General features: G+C 42.3%; 1 protein-coding gene across 1 annotated transcript in view; it reads left to right on the top strand.

The window, feature by feature from the left end:
• Positions 1–14658: 14658 nt before the first annotated feature.
• Positions 14659–23872, top strand: part of ppargc1b (peroxisome proliferator-activated receptor gamma, coactivator 1 beta) — a 133964-nt gene continuing 124750 nt past the window's right edge. The window contains exon 1 of the mRNA XM_033633823.2: positions 14659–14812. Coding sequence (XP_033489714.1) covers positions 14732–14812 — 81 coding nt within the window. The 5' untranslated portion in view covers positions 14659–14731. The remainder of the gene's footprint in view (positions 14813–23872) is intronic.

Here is a 23872-nt window from a genome sequence, read left to right on the forward strand (position 1 = left end):
GACACTTTAAGGTGAAGACTTCAGTGTGTTTTGAGCAACTGATTATATTTCATGGACCCTTAATTAGGACTTTAAGGAAAATCTAAACTTAAGGTGTTTTGTGCAACAGACTTTTACTCAAGTATTATTCTAATACATGACTTTACTTTCTACCAAAGTAATTCTCTGGTAAGATATCTGTACTTTTACTCAAATATTGCTTTAAGGTACTTCATCCATCACTGCTTAAAGGTACCATGTGAAGGTTGTGACCAGCACACTCACAACAATACACCTGCACACACAAACAGTTGGCGGCCGTACTCCACCAACAAATTTAAAATGTGACAAAAGGCGAGGAAGAAGAAGACCACTTGCACAAAACATGGATGTAAATTTAACTTTGCAATGCACATTCAAAAATTTGGCGTCACAAAGGTTTTATGAGAAAGGAAATTCCTTCAGCGTGTTCCCCGTACCTCCAGGATACACTTAATGTGTTTTGCATTCATCAGGCACCTCAGACATGCAACAGCTGCCTGTCTGCTGTAGTATGTACCAGTGTGTCCTCCTGTCCTGGATTCCTCTCAGCCACTTCCTGAGCTGGTGATCCTGTGATGAGTCAACATCCAGGGGGTGGAAATGTCACTTCTTTCCTAAGTTTGACAGATTTTGTTGTGACTCCTGTTCTCCCAGTAAGTCCCATAATGACATGTTCCCTGCATGGAAACCTTGTTTGGCCAGTGGGTCCTAATTTGGGCCCTAAATTGTGTGAAATTTGGTGTGGAAATAGCCGCAGGGCACTGCAGCACCCCCACCCTCAGGTTCATCATCTCCACCTCCAGGTGCGGCATCATCCATGTCTCCAGGTGACTGAGGCTCATTTGTGTTGTTGACTTATTTTTTTCCACTGTGTCACATCTCACCTCTCCCTCCCTGTCATCCCAGACACCTTTTTTTAAATTATCGGAAGCAGCTCAGGCTCTCCAGATAGTTTCCTATAATAGTTTGTATGGTGTCATACAGTATTTAGTCTGTATTGATCTGTTGTAGCTGAAATGTATCCAGCCCCTCCAGTGTGAACAAAATACAGAAGTTCAAATACAGGCACAATAAAAGTGTGGTATCATCATCAGTGACAAATGTACTGTGCCAGCACTCATCTTGATGACTCATGCACATTTCTAATTATGTCCTTTTTCATAGTGTTTGGCTGATGATGTCAAGGTGCGACCAAGATGTGATGTACACATGATGTGCATTTGTTGCTCATATATCTGTCACAATATGTTCATTTTCTTGTTTTTCATTAATTTTCCGTAACTGCTTGTGATGTTGGGGGTCACAGGGGGCTGGAGCCTATCCCAGCTGACATTGGGCGAGAGGCGGGGCACACCCTGGGTAGCATGGACACATGGAGACAGACAACCATTCACACTCAGATTTACACCTACAGGCAACTTATAGTCACCAATTAACCTGCATGTCTTTGGACTGTGGTAGGAAGCTGGAGCACCTGGAGGAAACCCACGCTGACACAGGGAGAACATGCAAATTCTGCACAGAAGGGCTCCCCCACCCCAGATTCAAACCAGAAACCCTCTTGCTGTGAGATGACAATGCTAACCACTGCACCACTGTGCCTAATTTTGAACCGTTCAGAGCATTTTGACCAAAAATAAACTTCAGACCCCAAAAAGTTGGTTGCCAGCTCGAACCAAAAGAAAGCAGGTGTTTCTAACCTGAAGTTCATACCGTGAGGACATCAGCTGGTGAGTCATGTACCACTTCTTCAACAGTCATGGGCTTGACTTGGCTTGGTTTAGGTCCCGTTGAACTGAAAATGGTAAACTTTAGTTGCATTTTGGCTGATCGTTTACACGACAGCGGCGTTTTGGGTGCCAGAAAACGCAACATTTTGAAAATGGGTTCCAGAGTGCAATTTTTTGGTAACGGCACCATCTCCGTTGTCATGTAAACTTGCAATATGCAGTTCCTCTGAAAACAGAGACTTTTCGGACATGCGCATTACGCTTCCAGTCACAAGGCATGCACGAGAAATTCGACCATCACAACAACAATGGCGGACTCCCAAGCTCTGTTTGTGCTGCTCACTCTATTGAATTTATCAACGCTTCCCTCATCATCGTCGTCCGTCCAGACAAACGTTAGTGTGGTTACCATTTTGTTTGTTTATACATCGCTGCTCTGTAGAAGGAAGCGTAAGCGTCACACCACCAACTACTGGCCTGGCATCAAAACGTTGTTGTCTGAACGCAGATCTTTTTTTCAAAACGCAAATGAGAAACGATTCTGTTTTCAGTGGATCGTTTTCGTGTAAACATGGCCTTACTTTTTTCATTTCCATTACAAAAGGGCTACCCCCTTGAGGGTGTGTCTTACTGATGATGGCTTGTCTTGGGTGATGACGTTTAAAAGCAGCGGGCTGATCCATAGCTAAAGCCCACCGTTATTTTTGTTGCATGTGTTTTTCCACAGCAGGGCAGGTAAGAGAAGTTTACCTGTTGGAGGTTAGACTCACAAGTCAGTCTTTAGACGCTTTGCTTAACTAAAGACTGATGACTTTCTCCCTGATTTTGTGTTTAGATGGGCGGATACAATTTCAGAGTTTAAAAAAACTCCCTATGTTGCAGAACCAATAGTAAATCCACAGGGCGGTCCTTCGGTGGCTCGCTGAACTCTTGTGCTTGTAAACATAGTCCGACTAGAAACACATGTAGCGGTACAAAATGGCTCAGCCGCGCTCACAGAAAACGCTGTCAAAGTAGTGGATGTTCGTCGCGTTTGCGGCGGCACATTCTCGCCAACTAAAAGAAACAAACATAATCTTTTACAAGGCCATGACTCATCCGTCCAGCCGGACTATAGAGGGAATCGCCTTGTTGTTTACAAATACTTCCAGGTAGAAAAACAGCAGAGTTTAGCTAACGTTATATATATATCACATTTTCCACGTCACTATATCACCGTTTAGACTAATTGGATGTTTGTAAAGTCTATAAACACAATGACTGAACAAACATTACTATTTCTGTGTGCACGTTTTGTAATTAATAACATGGTTATCGTAGATTAGCTGGGCTAACCGTTAGCTGTTAAGTTAGCTGTTAGCGGTGTCTGTAATAACTCAATAACTCAATAAACGATCCTGAAAAAAAAAATCTTTTCCAGCGGATATCTTAGTTACAACATGATTGAGCTAGCAAAGCAGTTTTGTGTTGCTATGTGTGGTATTTATTCAGATTTGGGAAATCACGATGTCTAGAAAGCATCAGTGGCTGCAGCTGACAGGGACAGCTAACAGCAGCAGCAAAGCTAACATCAGGACGTCATCTGTTAAAAGCCTCCCGTTGTCGGATACGACATGAAACTATTCCAGTTAGCTCAATCATGTTGTAACTAAGACATCCGCAGGAAAAAAAAATTTCACAGATGAGCACACGTTTGATAAAAGGGAGTTAAATCACTCGGCATCCATTTTCAAGCTCTCTGTATGTTTGTTTCCTTGCGGACAAGAAAACGGGGAGCGCACATTTCCAGGAGGGCGTGTCATTTTCAAAAACATGCAGCTTAATTGGTGACTCTAAATTGGCCGCGACCCCCAATCCACCTTATTTTCAAACACGGAAGTAAATAGTGATCAACTTCCGCTTTTTTGTGCGTGACTTCCGGTCAGCCGCTTTCCCTTATGCTTTCCCTTACCGGAGCTAACGGTGCAAGCTAATTTTTTTTCAATTTTCAGTTGTTTATGTTAGTCAATCAGTTAGTTAGTTAGTCTGTGTATTTTGTATAACGTTAGATAACTGTGCCCACGTTTCCGTTATAACGGAAATTTATTCCCTCTAAACGCGAATAAATCACACGTCAATCAAAAACTATGAACCAAAAAAGCACAATCTATCCCGAGTGAGACAAACTGCTTGATCCCCGTCTCCAGTGTACCAGCAGAGAACCTGCAGAACCGAATCAGCAAAAAAACACACCGGGCTACACAGCCTCTCTACCTGAGCAGCTGAAGCTGCGGCTCGCACCCTCGACACACAGACACACAGACGGTGCTTCTGCATGCCAGCCACACGTGTGCGCACCTGTGAGAAATAAATATGTGAGGTGTACGCTGCTTTTCTATCTTTGTTTTCCTTTTCTTTCTTTCTGTCAGCGACATACACTCCTAACACAGGACGGGTTGTTTTAATTGACTGAGTTGATCATTAAGCCATAGTGATGCGCGGATCGGCTCTGATAGCACCTGAATCAGCATGTACACATCAACCATCCAGCCGTTACAACATGATTGAGCTAGCAAAGCAGTTTTGTGTTGCTATGTGTGGTATTTATTCAGTTTTGGGAAATCACGATGTCTAGAAAGCATCAGTGGCTGCAGCTGACAGGGACAGCTAACGTTAGCACTAGCAGCAGAGCTAACATCAGGATCGCCATCCGTTAAAAGCCTCCCGTTGTCGGATACGACATGAAACTACTCCAATTAGCTCAATCATGTTGTAACTAAGACATCCGCTGGAGAAAATATTTTTTTCACGGGCCACTTTGTGAGTTTAGTGAGTTATTACAGACACGGCTAATGGCTAACAGCTAACGGTTAGCCCAGCTAATCTACGATAACCATGTTATTAATTACACACAGAGAAAATACTAATGTTTGTTCAGTCATTGTGTTTATAGACTTTACAAACATCAGATTAGTCTAAACGGTGATATAGTGACGTGAAAAATGTGATATATACATATATATAGCTAAACTCAGCAAGGTAAACAACAAGGCGATTCCCATTTACACAGTGGTAAGAGTGCTGGACCGGAAGTGTCGCACAAAAGAACGGAAGCTGGCTCAGTTCTGTTTTGCCTCCGTGCTTCCGTGAAAAATAAGGTGGATAGGATCAGCAGTTAGAGAAGATGAATGAATAAATGTGGAAATGAATGCATGTACCACAAAATGCCAAAACGAAAGTGTTTACATTCATGAAGAAGTTTCATCCTGACAAGATGAAACCACCTTCAGTGTGAATGTGCGATTGCTGAGATGTCCAATTACCCCTGAAGTCATCTGAGGAGTTCGGAGGCTCAGCATGTTGTCAGCACAGAGTTATTTCTTGATTAGCAGAGACTACATAGGTAAACTAAGGATGTAACCTGGAATATTATTGGAACGTCCACTCAGATGAAACACTGTACTTGGCTGTACCACCTGACACATACCAGCCCTGCTTGTCTGACCTTAGATTACAGGCCTGTTTTTGGATGGCCGGCTGCACCCTGAGGACCAAACATTATTGAAATGTCAGCTCGGATGGTCTGGATGCTGCTAAGACACACAGCGTCTCGGCTTACAGTTAAGATATACCTGGATTGTTTTCAGTGTTTGTGGTGGTCTGCTGCAGCTCGGCTTGATGTACTGAGCCACTAACGCTGCCTGGGCTCCTGCAGCTTATAGCCTGTTTGTCATCCTGAGCGGAGTTTTCTTTTGGGTTGAGACATTTGTTTTGTAAGCCCCCGCGGCATTTCCTTGTCTCTCCGGCACATTTTGTGTTTCTTCTCTTTCTCCTTTAGTTTTTATTGTTTGTACAGAGAGATAACTAAATATAAAGAGAGCACAGAGTTGTTTGTGGAATTCCCCAAAGAGTCAGTATCTTTAAAAGACAGCTTAGTTTGGAGGGTATGTCATAAAAGAGAACTCCTCTTCTTGTTCTGTTGAGTCCAGTTCAGACCAAACGACGCAACAAGACGAGTTGAAACAGCACATTCTCACTTTGACTTTGTCACATATCATTGTTTGGTCATGGACTTTCCATGTTGGCAGTGTCAAGTTCTGTCTGTTACATGCGTTCTCTTCTTTCAAGATACACTTCTGTTTTCACAGGACATTTACATACAGTCGTACTACATTAGTACAACACTGCGAAGTCACGTTTTTTTCCTTCAACAACAAACACACATGGTTAGGTTTAGGATAAAAGAACAGGGTTTGGCTTTAGAATCTTACACGACGCAAACACCGTGCTCTTGGATGAAAGTCAGTGTTGGACCCATCCACCACCACTCCTGCCCTCCCCACTCTGACTTTTGCCACCTTAACTTTCGTCCTTGTCCTGCCGTGTTTCCCCCTGATGCCGCCGGGTGCCAGCGTTGAAGGACACCTTTTTTTTTTGTTGGTTTCTGACACTGACAATCACTGCCCAAGCGTTGGATTCCAACGACTTCCGAGTGAAACCGTGCTCGTTGAAACGTTCAGCTACTTGCAATGCGCCGTCAGCAATGTTCTAAAACCCTGCTGGTTCACACCAATGCAACTAGATGAGACGGTGTATCATCTCTATGCAACAACTCTCTGTACTTCCGTTCTGATTTGCAGCTTTTCAGACTTATTCTGTGGCTGAATATAATTTGTAGCTTCTTAAAATCTGAATGAGGATAGTGATAGTGAGATACTGGCTACAGATGCATTTGTAGTGGTGACGAAAAGGTGAAAAACACAAACAAAACGAGCATCAGATGGACTGTATTCATAGTAAATATGGCACAATAATATAAATAACCAGCACCAATTAATCAGTCAGTGAGAATGTGTGTATGTGGGCGGGGCATAAGCAAATACAGCCAGCAGCAGTGGCAACCCACCGTCCAACACCGTCACAAATGGACGGAAACAGAGGGCTTGGCAGGGACGGAGCACCTGCTGCAACAAGCCAACATGCTGTCTGAGGTCATTTTGACTTGACCGACTTCACTACAAGCTGATTGGCTGTTGAAACAGGTGACATGCCTTATGTTCTAAAACCAGCTGCTGGCAATTTGACCAGCTGAGTTGCAGGTGACACCATCAGCCGGCTTGAGTTGAGCTCAGACCAGCCAGTTCACACTGCTGCAACTTTTCTCTGCAACGTTCCAAAACATGTTCATCTCGTCTTGAATCTTTGGTCTGAACTGGGCTTAACAAAGATTAGCGGCACTTTCTACCGTGAAAAATCACCAATAAAAGCTTCTGAAGAAAATTGGACATGTTCCAGCAGGAATATTTACAACATTGGCAACAAAGTTTACATGTTTTCCTGATGTTAGCATGTAGCTTCATGTAGCAGTGTAGCTGGGAGACTCAACTATCTTTGCCTGGGAGCCAAAGTTCAGGTTTACACAGGGTTGTTTCTAGGATTTAAGGTCAAAAACCTTTCACCCCAGCTCTCCTCACTGATCCAAAATCATCCTCAGAAATATTTTTGCTCCATTCATAAATACACTTGTCTCACCTCTGACCTTTGACCTACTGAACATTACTGTCCTGTGACACTGGTGAAGGAGTGAGAGGTTATTCTGGTGGCAGTCCGAGTGGATCACAGGGCTGGCTGAAGGCCGAAGATGCAAATATAAAACGTAGTAACAGAAGACGAGGACATCACTGGAACGCAGCTTGGAACAGCTTGCTGGCATTCCAGTAATGTTGGCGTCTTCTTCTGAGGACACCACCGACCAGACAACATGAAAAACCCAGCTTGCTGCCTCTTCTCTCTATTGTAAGACAATAAAGTGTTTGGAGAGCACAAGAGAAAATTAATAATATGTAGGGCAGTGGGTTTTGAAATCAGCCTGAGTCATGTATCAGATTCAAGTTGCTGTTGCTTATATGCACTGTGGTTGCACAACAGTGTGATAAGAAGAGAAAAGCCACAATTTGTCATTTACGAAAAACAAAACCTGCCATGTGACTGTGCTGCAGTCTGGTCTGTTTCCTGCTCTGGTGGTTGTAGAACTTGATCTTGATGGATTTCTTCCAGTATGATTGTGAAACGTTGGTGCAAAATGGGCAAAAAAAAAGCATCACCCATATCAGCTGTTACCCCACGAAATATCTGAATAATAAAATCCATTTGTCTCACAATGACGAAACACCAGACAACTAAATCAAGCCAAGTACATAATGTCTATTTCACAACAGTCTTTAAGAGTTTAAATGAGTTTACTTACTGCGTTGCACAGTTATATTTGATAAAGACATCAAGGTGTGGTTATATTTTATGAACTTCAGTCTTCAGCAGGCCTGACTGTGCATGTGCTTTAACGAGCAGTTACTGTATGTTCCTTCTGATTGCAGCAACGTGACAATTAGAAACAAAGTCTAAGAGCCACAGTGATGTTTATGAATTGAAATTAATATCTTTAATACCTGTAGTCTCGTCGAGAGGAAGAGGAAGAGGAGGCTCTTCACTTCTGTTTGTTACACTATCCTCAAATGACACACACAGACAGACAGATATAAATATACATACACATTTCCTTTTTTCTCTCCTGTTCTTTCATTAACACTTCCTCTCTTTGAATACAGAAATATGTAAAAACATGCACACATTTTTAGTTCCTCTGTCTCTTTTTCTTGGTTGGAGGAGTTTGCATGTTCTCCCTGTGTCAGCGTGGGTTTTCTCCGGGTCCTCCAGCTTCCTCCCACAGTCTAAAAACATGCAGGTTAATTGGTGATTCTAAACTGTGGCGACCTGTCCAGGGTGCACGTCAGCTGGAACCTCTCTTACTCTTGACTCTTACATCAAGAAAGTACATTTCCACACAAGTAATTTTAGTTGCACTTGAGTAAAATATTCTGGCCAGCCACTCTTTCCATCCCTGGTTGGATGTTTTAGGACAGTGGGAGGACACCAAAAGTCTTGAGGCACCTTTACAGCAGGTAGAACAATGCACAACAATGTTTTCATATTCTCTCAGGTCTCCCACTTATGAACTTCAATTGAATGCCTTTATTGTCATTGTACTTTACACTACAACAAAGTTAGGAGCGCTACTCCACCATGATGCAAACAATAAATACAATAAATGCAGAATATTTTACTGCAAAAGTGGTTAAACTGACAGATATTGTAAAACTCCTCAAAAATAAAAGAATGCAAAGTAAAGCCAGGCTGAGAGGGAGAACACCTGAACACCTTTCATTTCAAAGTGCCAGCTCTGATTGATCCCAAATTTAGTGTAAAAAAGAAAAAAGCACTTTCAGGGCCCTTTCCTTCAGCCTAAGTTCAGGATGTTTCAAGACAATGCTTAAGTACAGAAAATGTACATTCTGCTGATGGAAATACAGGATTAGTGAAAGTCTGACAAAGACAAACGACAGAGACCCTCCAGGGTAAACATACAGTAGAAAGAGCAGAGTGGGCGGAGTCTGGAGGAGACTCAGAAGTGCGCATGTTAAAGAATCTAAGCTGTTAACCACACGAGTGTCCGGCTGTGTCACTGGCCAGTCATAGAAGTTTTTATACTAAATTAAAAGTAGCAATATGATATTGTGGAAATACTCTGCTACAACTAAAAGTCCTGCATTCAAAATTTTACTTAAATCTGAGTACAAAAGTATGAGCAACAAAATATCCTGTATCAAAAATAAAGGTGCTCCTATTTTAAAATGTCCCATTTCAGAATTCAGAATTTGCTTTTTTTCATCACCCATACAACCTGGCTTTATTTTGCAAGTGGCAGCTTTGGGGCATGGATAGATTACTGAACGGGCCCACTGCGCACAGGCCCAGGGGCCCAAAAGGTCAGGGGCCTCCCTGGCCTTCAAAAATGTCACTCAAATTAACACAAACCAAATAGAGAGAGACTCAAAATGATCACAAAAAGACTCTAAAGAGATGCAAAGAAACTGCTAAGAGACAAAAATAACTTCAATAATGGTCGAAACAACCACAAGGAGACACAGAATAACCAAAGTAAACTCAAAGTTATCTCAAAGAGACACAGAATTATCTTAAAAAGATGCAAAGAGGTGAAAGACCCCAAAGAGCTAAAAGGACTACAAACCCCCCACAAAACAACCACAAGAAGACACAAAATATTTACAAAGAGACACAAAATGACTTGAAAAGACTCAAAATTACCCCAAAGAAGACACAACATTATCTCAAAGAGACACAAAATTATCCCAAAGTGCTCAGTGGACTACAAAAAACACAAAACAGCAACAAAGAGTCTGGGAGGCATTATTTTGGGCTCTCAGTCAGCCCCACCCTCTTTTCCTAATATGGTCACTTCTGTCTCCCAAAATCCAAAATGGCAAAAACTAGAATGTCAAAGCCGAGGGTTCAAAACGAGAGTTCCCAAACCAGTGGGTGATGTTACGGCGGCCATGTTCATTGTTATTCAGTCTGTGGTTGTGTCCCGATATCTGTAAGTTTAACCATTTTTGTAGTGAAATATTTTTATATGAGAATCCATTTCTTCTGTGGCACACCTGGAGCACGTTTAGAGGTCTCCCCTCCAGCACACTGAAAACAGAAAATTAATCCCTTTCTCTGTTTTTTGTTCTCCAAACAAATTTGTCTAACCTGGAGGGTTTGTTTAAAACCTGTCTGATCACCTGACTGCTCCTGTTTCTGTCAGACAGTAGTTTTTTGTTAAAATCCCAGATCCCAGAGCAATTACCTCGCTGTGTTCTGTACAATGCTACTGGTACAGAAAGGAATGATGGTCAACACTTCAAAATAAGACCCAAGTTAAAAGAGGAGGAAGTGAGGACCACAGGAATGCTCTTGCTTTCCAAAACGGTCCTCATGTCTTACCATGCACTGGTCCTCACAAAGATAGAAGAAGCAGAACTCACATATTAACAGTCCCAATAAGCTGGTTGAAAGTCGGTGATTGTTGAAATTGTTTTTAGAGTTTTTGCTCCCTCATCTTAGTATCAGCTTGTGATGCATACAGCGATGCATTGGGGCAGCGAAATGTGGCGTTATCATGGGGCTCAGACACTGATCATCAGCGCAGATATTTTATGTCCAAATACAAACTTTAAGTGATGTTCATTCAAGATACTTTGTGGCAGGTGTAATGTAGCTGTAATGATGTAACTTCAACAGCGGCTTGGCGATAAAGTAGCTGGGCACACTTGCTGTGTCGCTTGTAGTGTGAACACAACATTTGTCTGTTCTTATATGTGAAATTCATCATGCTGCAGTCTTGGCCAGGACTCCTTGAAAAAGAGATTTAATCTTATTGGGACGATTCATGGTTAAATAAAATTAAATAGAATTAAATAGAATTAAATTCAATTAAATAGAATAAAATAATAAAACAAAACAAAACAAAATAGAAATAGAATAAAATAATAAAACAAAACAAAAAATGAAATAAAATAAAATAATAAAACAAAATAAAATAGAATAATAAAACAAAAAATAAAGAATAAAATAAAGCAAAAATAAAAAAGTAAATAAAATAATAATACAAAACAAAATAAAATAAAATAATAAAAAAAAACAAAATTAAAATAAAATGAAATAAAATAAAACAAAATAAAATAGTATAAAATAGTAAAATAAAATAATAAAACAAAAAATAAAAAATAGAGAATAAAATAAGAAATAAAATAAAATAATAATACAAAATAAAATAAAATGTAATAAATTAAATTAAAATAAAATAATAAAACAAAACAAAACAAATTACAAAAATAATAACAACAAAACAAAATAAAATAATTTAGCAAAAACAGAATAAGATAAAATAATAAAACTAATTAAAAATAAAGTAAAATAATTTAACAAAATAAAATTAGAATAAAATCAAATAAATTACCTAATTTGCTCCATTCATCATCTATGGAGCAGCTCCAGAAGTTATACCCTATGACATCATAATTTTGAGTTGTTCATTTTTACTAATATTTTTGGACTGTCTGAGATCGTGGAAATAACATGTATGAATTTTGAAAATGGGCGTAGTCCCCCTTTAAGGTCAGTGTTGTCAGTGTTGTCAGCCAGACTTCTGAAAGACTCACAGACACCCTTTTTTGGCCTCACCTGCCTCAGACAGTTAACCTTTCCCTGACCAACACACATCCACCCTCACAGAGCAGACAACCTCTGTGCTGCAATGCAGTGATACCGTTACAATCACCACCATTAGTGCTTGATTTTCCCATCTGGTGTGTATGAGCTGCAATAACAGCACAGAGAACCATAAAAATATAACAGAATCTTTCATTAAAATAAACGTTAGGATTGTGTCGTGTCATAATTTTGATGCATGATGTAATATTCTGCACATTGTATTTTAATAATTTCAGTTTAATCTGCTGTAAACTCACATCCAGATATGAGCAATTTCCTGACTCCATTACATGTTATGATGCTGACACAGAGCCGACTGCTCACTCGCTGCCACATTCAATCCCTGATGCACTTGTCTTCTCGCAAAATGGCATGACTCACTAACCTGAAACTGATCATAAAACACAGTTATCAGCTCATTTTTATTACCCAAACCCTTTTCGCAAATATCAGCTCAAGTGTCTTCATCACACAAACATCCCAGACAGGCAGCAGCACATGAACAGCCGGCTGCAACATGTTGCAACTGCTGCAGCTCCTTGCACAACAGTGAGTTTGAGGCAAATCGCACACAATACAATGATTCTGAGAGAAGCACCCACAGGTGAAAAAGTTTTACTGTGTGGCCTTTCTCTCCAACACAAAAGGAAACAGCATGCTGTGACTGAAATAGACAGTGAGATTTCTCTTTAATGCTACAATGACATCAGCTAATGTCATCAACTGTGCGAGCTAAATGACTGACAGAAGTTGGTTTTGCAGTTGCCCAGCAACAGGATACAGCCAACACTTATGTCCGTGCTGCTCAAAAACAAAGGCAGAGTGGTTCAACGAGAATTTTGAAGAATAGACAGAGCGTCCTGAATGATCAGGTTTGTTTGTTTGTGACTGGGATAATGACGGAAGTCACTGGAGAACCAGTTTGGTTTTGTGGTTACTCGCTTTTATGCTGTGTCTGGTTTCGATAAAGGGCAAAAATGTTGGGTTATTTATCATAGGTGGTGCAGATGGAGATTTAACTCTGTAATATACTCATGGAGAAATCACAAACCTATAAATACAGTAAACAAGTGGAGCCTGACTTAAAAACCTAAACCAGCCACAAACCAAACCACAACTCAGCCCTGAGCACAGTGACCGTCCTCTACTGACCAATCAGACTGCAGTGTTCACAGCTCCACCTTTTAGTACCAGATCTGTGTGCTAGGTACCCCAACAGAGGGGGGACCCAACATGGGGACGGTAAAGCTTCCACTGAGCAGTTCAGTTCACTGTTTTTCCGTTTCCACTGTGAAAAGTTGTGGATGGTACCAATGTAACCGTTCCATACCGTCCCCATGTTTGGTCCCCCCTCTGTTGGGGTACCTAGCACACAGATCTGGTACTAAAAGGTGGAGCTGTGAACACTGCAGTCTGATTGGTCAGTAGAGGACGGTCACTCTGCTCAGGGCTGAGTTGTGTCTGGTTTTGAGGCTCATGTAACCACTGTTAATACTGTGGAGAGTTTTATTAGTAAACTGTATAAAATGAAAGGATGTTTGACTAAGAAAAAAATAACTTCATTCACTGGGCCGACTGCCGGCAACTTTTAAGGTGGAACATTTAGTTGTAATGTTACTCAGTGTATGAGGTGACAACGTTAACGCACCTTAAATTTCACTGTGACAACTTTGACACACACTTTTAATAATAAGTGGATCTTCAAACATTTAAAAATGTAAATTAATTTTGACCAGGTTATGTGAACTGCATATATCCCAATCCTCACTTGGGGGAAAAAAGCGCTGTGGACCGTAGCGTTCCTGTGGGCTACAGCAACACTAAACCCCTGAGCTTGCCTGAGAAGGACTAAATGCACAAAGCTGCTATTTTTAAATATCCCATGGAGACAGACTCTCACTGCAGCCTGTTCTATTTTGTTCTGAAAATGTGGGCGTGCAGCCTCGTTCTGTGGACGATAAACCAGGTGCAGACTTCCATCTGTGTCACCGCTGATGAGGAAATACGAGTGCTGGACGGAGCAGTGAGTGACAACAACCCTGCCCACATTTAAGAGGACTGTTTGTGGTGGAAACGCTAAACAGGCCGAGGGTCTAGGTACCATGTCTGAAGGGTTACTGTTGGTTCCAAAGGTACTGTACCAGAAGTGTTTGGTGGAAACGGGGCTCAACAGAGGGCAGACCCAAAATGGGGAAGGTATGGAACGGTTACATTCGTACATCCACAACTTTTCACTGTGGAAACGGAAAAAAAGCGCACCAAAGTGAACAGCTCGGTGGAAACAGGGCTTTGGGCACAAAACATTGGAAAATGGGGTCCAGGTTGAAAATACCAAAGTTATCAGTTAGCAGGTGACATTTTTTATTGCACTTTATAATCAGTCTTTGTCCTGTCTAAATAAATATTGTATGTAGGAACTGTATGTATAAACTTTTTTGTATCTTTTAATGACAGGTACTCTATATACAAGACAAATTTCCTTTGAGACAATAAAGTCTATCTCATCTTATTTAATCTTATTTAATCCACTTTGTGTGTAGCCTGCTGAATACCTTCACATCTTCCATGTTATTATTTTTATTACTTTTAAATCACTGTATTGCAATAGGGAAGTTTTTGTAAATTATCCTGTGGCATTAATTTTTGATTATTTTTAACCACAATGAAGTGAAATTAATTCTCATTTTACTGTAGGACCCCCTGGAGCCACTGCATGGACCCCCGGAGGTCCCCAGGCCCCACTTGGGGCACCGCATGTCTTTAATACCTTGCTTTGTGTCTGTATGTGTGTAAACAGATGCGCCCCCTGCAGGCGGCCTTCCCCCACTGCTCCTCCTCCTCTTCCTATACTCCGCTCTCTGACTCCGCGGCTCCTCATTCACTAGAAGATGGCGGACTGCGCCCCACTATTAGATGAGGAACTCTCGTCCTTTGTCTTCAATTACCTGACAGAAAACTCCGGCAGCCAGGTAAGACTCGGGCCTCTCTGGATGCACCGAACCTTGGGCTTTCCACACCGGGGCGCGTCTTTGCACGTCGCCGGCCGTGGCGCACGCTACGCCCGGTTGATGCGAGGCTCTCGACCGGCTTGTCAGCAGCATCTCCCCGGCACAGCGCGACCCGGTGTCTCAGTCTACTGTGTGCGTGTGTGCGTGTACGTGTGTGTGAATGTCTACTATGTCTGGCTTTCACGTGTTTTTTGGAGGAAATGTCATCAGCCATGGGCATTGGGAGAATTTGACGGATTAAAGCGAATAAATATTTCTGTGTCGGTGCTGGAAGCGGAGAGCAGCCGGCGTGCTGCTGCTCGGGGAGGATTATTTGGTATGCAGAGGGGCGCTTTGGAAACTTTTGACGCATTCTTGAGGGAAGTTTTAATTTCAGTGCCGGAGACTTGGACACGTGGTGCGCCTCTGAGCGCATGGACTTAGCCTCAGGACTATTATGATATTAACACATTATAATAGTGATCCAGTGGCTACAGGACTGCTTGGCTCTAAAACCAAAACGTGCAGAGATGAGACTTGTGTGTCTTTTTGTTGATGCATTATTCGGCTGCTGGGATGTTGTGTTTTATTTATTTTTCCTCTCAGAGTCGAAGCGGCTGTTTAATAAAGTGTCTCTCTGGGCACACACTGTAATACATCAGTGCTGTGTAATGTTATTTATCCACTCCATTATAAGCTGCTTGCCACAGCACCGTGAGCTTAACTGGGGATCTCTGCGTTGGATCCCTGCAGGCTGTGTCGGTGCGCTGTGAAGTTGAGCAACTCCCACGGATGATTCCTGTAATTTATTGCCAAATCGGTCAATCTGTCAGGCGATGTTGTGCAAAGCAATAAGGATGCAGAGGAGACGGTGTGTTTGGATCATCCGAGAAAGTTGCTGCAGTTGAACGTTTTCATAAGCGTTTGCGTAATCGTTAGGAAACGGTTACAAAACCTTCGTCTGGTTCACACGATTGTTTGCTGCGGCCAACCGACAAACAACGGCCGCTTTGATTGCATTTTCTGCAGCGGTGATGATGACAGACAGGTTATTAACCCATGGTGTTGCCCGGGGGGTCGCGGATTAGGGATTTTGCACCGAATTTTAAGGAAGCGCCAAATCGCCAAACCACGTTCGTAAATCCCTACAATTTTGAGATTCCTTTGCTTATTGGCAATAATGTGCAACATCTGAAAATAAATTGCTTTTTAAATGAATGACTAGGTTCTTTAATCGACATCGGGATACAGTCAACGCACCAAGCAGCAATTATTAAAACAATGTGCGAACTTTTAGAACTGGCTCTACTGCTAATCCCAGAATAATCTCCTGCTCGGGAGAGCCGCGGAGGGCGGTAGCGAGTGGTGCTCACCAATTATAGAAGTTGAGATTTCATCAAAATGAAGTGACGTCCTGCACCTGTAATGTTTGCCGAATCTTTAAGGAGAAAGTATTTATCAACATTCAATCATTGATTGTAAAATTTGATGTATGTTTTGTTGCGTACATGGAAGGAACCACTAAATTAGCAGATTTTTGAGCGGGGTTTGGCGACAAATTCTCACAGGACAGATCAGAGCATATCAGGTCTAATCTCCATCTCCCTCCTGACTGTAGAGTCGCGCTTCCGAAATACGTAAACAAATATGTCAGAGGAATACATGACCCCCGGTGTTATTGCATCACAGTGTGTGACGTAAGATTGCGTCGTGGTGATTGTTATGATTGCACGGTCATTGGAAGGTGTGATGGGGTGGGGGGTGAGTGTGTATGTGTGTGTGTGTGTGTGTGTGTGTGTGTGTGTGTGTGTGGAGAGGGGATCTGTCACAGCTGATTGGCAGCTTAAGCAGGTTAATTCAGTGTCTGGTGGGATCCAGGGAGACGGTGGGCTATTTATAACGTGCAGCAGTGACATGTGCTGCCACATCACACACACACACGCACACGCACACACACAGAGACAGATGTATCCAAGAGAGAAGAACTTGCGCCCCATGAGGAAAGAAATGCACCAAAACATTCCCAATATGAAAACACATTTAACTAGATAGTGACGTCAGTATGCGATGTATGACATCACTCAACCATAACACACCTATGATATGCATGCACAGACTTATTACACGCCTGCTGAGTTTATACAATGGCTTTCTTATACTTTCTTCTGTCAGTATGTCCAATGGTTTCATCATGATATTCCACCAGGGTCTTGAGCCGTATCTATAATACAGTCGATGGTGGTGTTATCACATGACATGACCATAAGATCCTTCAGCGTGTCTGTGCCTAATCAATTCTGTGCATTAATATGCCTTTAAATCCTGATCATGTGGTGATCAAAGGGTTGGGCAAACTCATGCTGCGCAGCCAAACATCGCTCAAACCTGCGGAACTTTATTATGAATATTCATGGAGATCAAAAATCAGAATTAGAGAGTCAGATTCAGGTTTATTGTCATGCAGGTTTGCACATACAGGGAATTTACTTTGGTGTATTGATGCATAAACACAATAAGAAGATATGGAATCAAAGCAAGTGCAAAAATCAAGAAACGTGAAACAGTTATTATACTACTACTATGAAATATGGACGTTATTCAAGGGGGTCAAAAGTCACTTGCGGACCCGTGACCCACTTTTGGAGCATGACCCACCAGTTGTGAACCACTGATCTGAGGAAGGAGCAGAGGAGTTTCCAAAGATACCAAATATGGCAGGTTGACTTTGGGGAAATGTGACGTTGATGTGGAAGATACCTAGAATATTTCCATTCGATGGAACAGTGCGGCCATAAATGTCTTGGGTTTGAATGGAAACATCATATATCTTCAGGAAGGAGCTGGAACATGTTGATACAGAGTATATGTCTACGATAGTGTCAGACAGTGAGCAGTAAGATGATTTCAACAACGTTAAAGCTACAAACAGAATGAGAAAACTATACATGTCCTATGGCAGGGGTCGGCAACCTGCAGCTCACGAGCCGTGTTTAGTCAAAATTTTAATTTTGATTTCTCATTGTTTTTGTAGTTCTAAAGTGATTCTTACATCTTCCAGTTGTATAAATGTGTGGCCTGTATGCTGAATAAAAGAAAGGTTTGAACATCTTGTCAACGATGTGAGTCATACGTCCGCAGCCTGGCGCCTTTTCCTTAAATTTGCCAAATCTCAATAGCGAGGGCCGAGCTTGAGTCTCCTTAGTGAGGCTAGCTACTGATTCCAACTCCAAAAACGAAAACGTCTTGAAGGAAAATAGAGAATTTCATTATGGGCCATTAGTCGAATAGTCGCCCGCATGTTTACGATATTAATTTGATGTATTAAATGATATATTTTGGTGGTTTGAGTTGAAGGTGTGAGAAAGAATAGTATCAGTAACATTGTTAACACTGTGCTACATTACAGAGAAATACAAACCGTACTAATGAATCTTCATTAATATAGGCCTATATTTTATCTCCAAGTGCACGTCACACACTGAGCGAGCCGCCTGTTAATGACGCTGTGGGCTAATGGGCATGTAGCTACTTCCATGTTTCAGATGATACGTCATGTTTGTAGTCGACCAATGAAGATGAGTTTACATATCACCTTGGGTTCGTCCTTCACCTTCTCAAAATGATCCCACACTTTGGATTTCCTGCCCGACATGTTATTAACTAGCCTGTGGAATAACCGCAGGTACCAGCCCTGGAAATTAACCTGACTCCTGTCTGACTGCTGAGCGTGGACACTTCCTGTGTCTGTCCTTTCAAATTAAAGTCCCACATGGTCCAGTCATATTGGTTTGGAGTTATTTTAACAAGTCGCAGCTCCTAATGGAGTTTCATATTTGTTTTATGATAAAATCTTGTCGACTAACGTTTGGTTGACTATCAGAGGGCAGCCCTAGAGTCGACAGATTTGTTTGTTCTCACCATTAAAGCAGCAAAGTTTCGACCTATTAGGAACATTTATAGGCTAATGTAGATTGAACAGGCTGTGTTGCCGTCACGCTAAGGCACAGATATGAATTGCGGCTCCAGAAAATGTCTCTTTTAATAGTAAAGGTTGCCGACCCCTGTCCTATTGTAACATGCATCATCTTATATTTACTTTAACATCTTTGCAGGTCTTTCTTCTTGCTGCAAAATCCTTGAGTTACACACATGAGGGAGAAACCTGACCACAGAAGGAAAAACCAAACTGTATCACAGCTTAAGTTCTTTCTTCATGTGCAGTCCGATAAGGTTATCTATTCTACAAACGCAGCGTTAATATGTTAATATTTACTCGGGGTTATTAGGGCTGCCCGGTGGCTTTCCTCTAGTCCCTCTCTATCTCTCCAGCCCTCTTTCCCTCAGTGTGTGTCTGTGCAGTCGCCCCTGCCGGCTGGTTATTGTAATACTACTCTATCCTCGTGACTGGAGTTACAGAACAGGGTTGCTGCAGTCATGTGAGTTGTAGTGGAGGGAGGGAGGGAGAGAGGGAGGCGTTAGTCGTGACGTAGACGAGTGACAGGCAGTCCCTCCCCCCTCCTCCTCCGAACATGTGACTGCTTCCTCCTCTCTGTGAGTGTGTGTGTGTGTGTGTTGAACAGTCTACCACTCTGTCGCTCTCACATACATACAGTAGGCTACACACGCTGACTGTAATTTCTCTCCCACACACTCTTAATCTGGCCTCTTTCTATTGTCCTGTGTTTCAGGAAGATAGAAATGAAGCAGGTTTATTGCGTGTGGAATGCGCCTAACTTTTGGAAACGAGAGCGGTCCCGATTTTTAAAGACTGTCTGCTTTCTATGTGCACTAGTGACGAGAAAACCTTGACCCAATAATTGAGATATCAGGACTGTTCGAATGACGGATCTGTAACCTGTCACTGTGGCTCAGTGTTTACATCAAAGCTGAATTTCCTTTGTCATGTGCAGAACTGTACGTGCCTCTGTGGAGAGGATGGTGGTGGATGTGATGTTATTCTAAGTCAACAACAACATATTTGGTTTTGGAAACGTTCGCTTTCAGAATCACTTCACACCGCTGTGCAAGATCATTGACCACAGGCTCATGTGACGCCTCATCGATCAGCCGAAGCTTGACTCTTGTATTCTAATACACTGCGCTCCAAAACAAATGTGTGGTTTGCAGCAGTGCACGTCATCAGTGTGTGGTGCGTGTTTTCAGCACGTAGTTTCATGCACTGCTGATACCAAAGCCCAATTTGTGGTCAGAGACAATATTCGGTGTGATAAGGGACAGTGCCACGTTCGTTCTGACTGGGCTGAAGTCTTGAAATCTGGTATGAACGCTTTGGGAAAGTTTCTGACTGGATAACTTTGACTATTGAGAAAAGTGGGGGTTTTGAAATATAAGGAAAAATGCTATGATGTGTATTTAATGTCCTCCATATGAAGTATTTATGTCGTGCATATCCTTGGTATTCAATGCCGTGCTCCTTGTACTATATTTAGTCTTTTGGCACATGGGACTACTGTGTTTTGCAAAACTGTAATGGCATGTATACAGAAAACAGTCGTCCCATGTGCCCAAAGACTACATAATAATAAGAAAAACTCAATTTTCATCCAAACAGTTTGACCGAATTTGAACATTTCTACAGATCTGTGTTTAGGCAAACCCAGAGAACACTTGAACCAGTTCAAATTATCACTTGCAGGTGAAAATGGGTTGATGTAACCCAGTTGTCAGAAGAAAGTGTGGCATTGTACATTTATGCAAACCACGAGTGTGTTATATTTATACGTTTCATATGTATCATATCAAGGATTCTAATGTGACGTAGTATATGAGCCGATATGAGACAGCTGCTGAGCTGCAGACCACTGTTTAAGGCCAAGAAACAACAACATCACTTGTTTTTGGCGACCCTTTGCGGCATTTCCCAGTGACATCTGTGGCACCCTGTGTGGGATTTTTTTCAATGACACATCGCAGCATTTTCCAGTGGCGTTTGAGCCTCGTGAGCAGCTGAACCTGGGTGTTTTTCCCTGCTTTTCCAACAGCTTTTGTGCCACCCAACATTGTTGTTCAAAGCCAAAACACGATTTTTCATAACCATAACCAAGTGTTGTTTGTACCTAAACATATCCACACCTTCACCACAGCCTTGTTGAGAAACGCAAAGTTGTTGTGGTGAAGAGGGAGCTGAGCCAGAAGGCAAAGATTTCGATTTACTGGTCAGTCTACGTCCCAACCCTCACCTATGGTCATGAGCTCTGGGTAGTGACTGAAAGAATGAGATCGTGGATACAAGCGGCCGAAATGAGTTTCCTCCAAAGGGTGTCTGGGCTCAGCCTTAGAGATAGGGTGAGGAGCTCGGACATCTGGAGGGAGCTCGAAGTAGAGCTGCTGCTCCTTCGCATCGAAAGGGGCTAGTTGAGGTGGTTCGGGCATCTGATCAGGATCCTCCTGGGTGCCTCCCATTAGAAGTGTTCCACTTATGTCTAACTGGTAGGAGGCCCTGGGGCAGACCCAGAACATGCTGGAGGGATTATATATCTCGCTGGGTCTGGGAACTCTTTGGGGTCCCCCAGGAGGAGCTGGAAAGGGAAAGGGGCGTCTAGAATACTTTGCGCAGTCTGCTGCCCCCACGACCCAGTTTTGGATAAGCAGTTGAAAATGAATGAATGGATGGATGTAAAGTATCCCTGGGTTGCAGAAACTTACAATGAGAACATCTTTACTGGCGATTGGGTTGATAATGTAGTTTCACAATACAGCTTATTGAGAAAAAAGCTAAGAATCAAATTCAGGCAGATGGATTATTGGTGAAATGAATCACCAGTCAGGTTTTGAATCCCCCTTTCCTTTAAAAAAAAAAACAGCAGAGCAGGAAACCATGTCTTTGTCATTTATTTGAGACAGTTAAGTCTAGTAGATTGTACCATAGTCGTAGTCAGCTGTTCTCAGATCAGCAGAGAGCCCTAAAGCTCATATTTCAGTTTTAAAAGAAACCGAAAAGGCGTCCGTCTCCAGCTATGACTCGACCTATTGAATGGTTGTTTCGGAGTTCAGGTGGACTCCCAGACCTGTTTCAATGCTAATCATTGACCGAGTGTTTAGGGCCGGTCTGCGTCTATGCAGGGGATTGACTCTGGGACGATCAGGCCAATGTAACTTAACGTCAGTCACCACATCCTGCTGTAACAGGACACAACCAGCCACAGGCCCCAGGCCTGTAAAATATTAGCCGGGGCTCGTCAGTTACTCTGCTGTGCCTCTCCGTGTGGCAGTTAAGCAACCTCGCTCTCGTAAAATTTAAATTTAAGCACACGTGTTGGTGTCCTGTGAGACAATGTGGAGTCCTGCAGTTAGAAAGCACATATTTACCTTTCGGATCAGAATACAGTGCGACAAACATAAACTGCATGTGCTTTAAAATCACGTGTGGCTGTTTTTGTCAAGTTTGTTTTTAAGCTCTGCTCAGGTCTGGAAGTCAAGTAAAAATAGTTGCACTAGTTTCCTCACACGGAGGGTCATAAAAGTTTCATACAAATGTGCATCCAGGTTATCCTGCTGCACTGCTGCACTGTACAAATGTTGTCAGCATCGAAAAACAAATAGCTGATGAAGCCACTGCGTCATGTGGGATTAAAAACAGTTGGTTTCTGTTCAGTCTCGATCACAACAATCACCTGCAGCTCCGCACACCCATTAAATTAACACTTAATTGGAGGGGTGTGATAAAGAAGAGAGAAGGCCCAGCCAGAGAGAAACAGGATGTGAGTTTAAGATCAAAATAGATCAGTAATTGAAAAACTTCGGAAATACTTTTCAAGAACACATTGTTCCCAGACATCAACAAATTACTCATCACTTCCATGTTTGCCTCCGCAGTGCCCCGAGTTACATGCCATTATCGAGTAAACTAATTAGCTCTGGAGTGTTTGAAACGTTAATTGCGTCTCTGAAACGATGCCTACACGCACCGAATGGAAAACTTAATAAAGCTTAAAGCCATTACGGTGCTGCTGTGTAGCCCTATAGAGCCTCGTACTGTCAGTCAGCACTTTACCCTATAATCATGATGCCTCTGTGTGTGTGTGTGTGCGTGCGTGCGAGCGAGCAGCAGGCGGTCAGCTCTCATCCGTGCCTATCAGGTGATCCTATCCCATTTCGAATCAGAAGTCACACAGTCCCTTACTGACCACACTTAGCTCAATAGTGTGATGCTGCAGGGACAGACGGACACCACTGTCAAGTCTTTAAAGCTTTTCGTCAACAATTAAATGAAACTCTCATCTCTTGCTGTTAAATTTTCGCATAATTTTCATTTTAATCCATCTTTTCTGCTCTCTGTGGCTAATTGATGTAACATAATCATGATTCAAACCACAGTTTAGGTCATTTTGTGAAAGCTTTTTGATTTGATTTACTCTTCGTCCCACACAGAAAGTTGTACTTTATTTTCCTTTTTGGTTACATTAAAGAAACGGTGTGAAGGATTCAGTGATTCAGTAACAGTTAGGTTCGTATTCCTTCAGGGTGCTTTCAGACTTAGAGTCGTCTCCTTTGGTCTGAATCAGGGACTCATGTTGTTCCAAAGTTGTATAATTGCCTAGAGTTGGTTCGTGTTCTCACGGCAGCATTTACAAGAGGACCAGATCAAATGCCTTGTGTGAGAAAGCTGCTCTTGATTGGTCAGAATTTCCATGTGGGAAAAATCCAGGAAGTAAAGCAAACGTTGAAGAAGAGTACACTTGCAAGATAAATGTGACACTTTCTAATGTCACAATGGAGGGACAACTACGCAGGTTGATTTTAGCGCTGCTCATCGTGGACTATATTGCTGTCATTGTTCATTTTAGTCAAACCATACAGTTTGAAAACGAGGCGCGGCTCCAACTAGAAAACAACGTTTTGATGCATTGGATGTGCTGAATGTGCATATTAAGGCAGTACAGGAGGAGGTGCACATTAATAATCCTCCAGGACTGTAACATGCTCATGTTTAACCCAAACAATGTGTCATGTGACTGCAGTTGCTTCACATCCAGGTCGGAACACCTTCTCACCACAAATGAACCGCACCAGAGTTTGTTT

The sequence above is a fragment of the Epinephelus lanceolatus genome, chromosome 7 (genome assembly GCF_041903045.1).
Source record: "Epinephelus lanceolatus isolate andai-2023 chromosome 7, ASM4190304v1, whole genome shotgun sequence".
Classification (NCBI taxonomy): Eukaryota; Metazoa; Chordata; class Actinopteri; order Perciformes; family Serranidae; genus Epinephelus; species Epinephelus lanceolatus.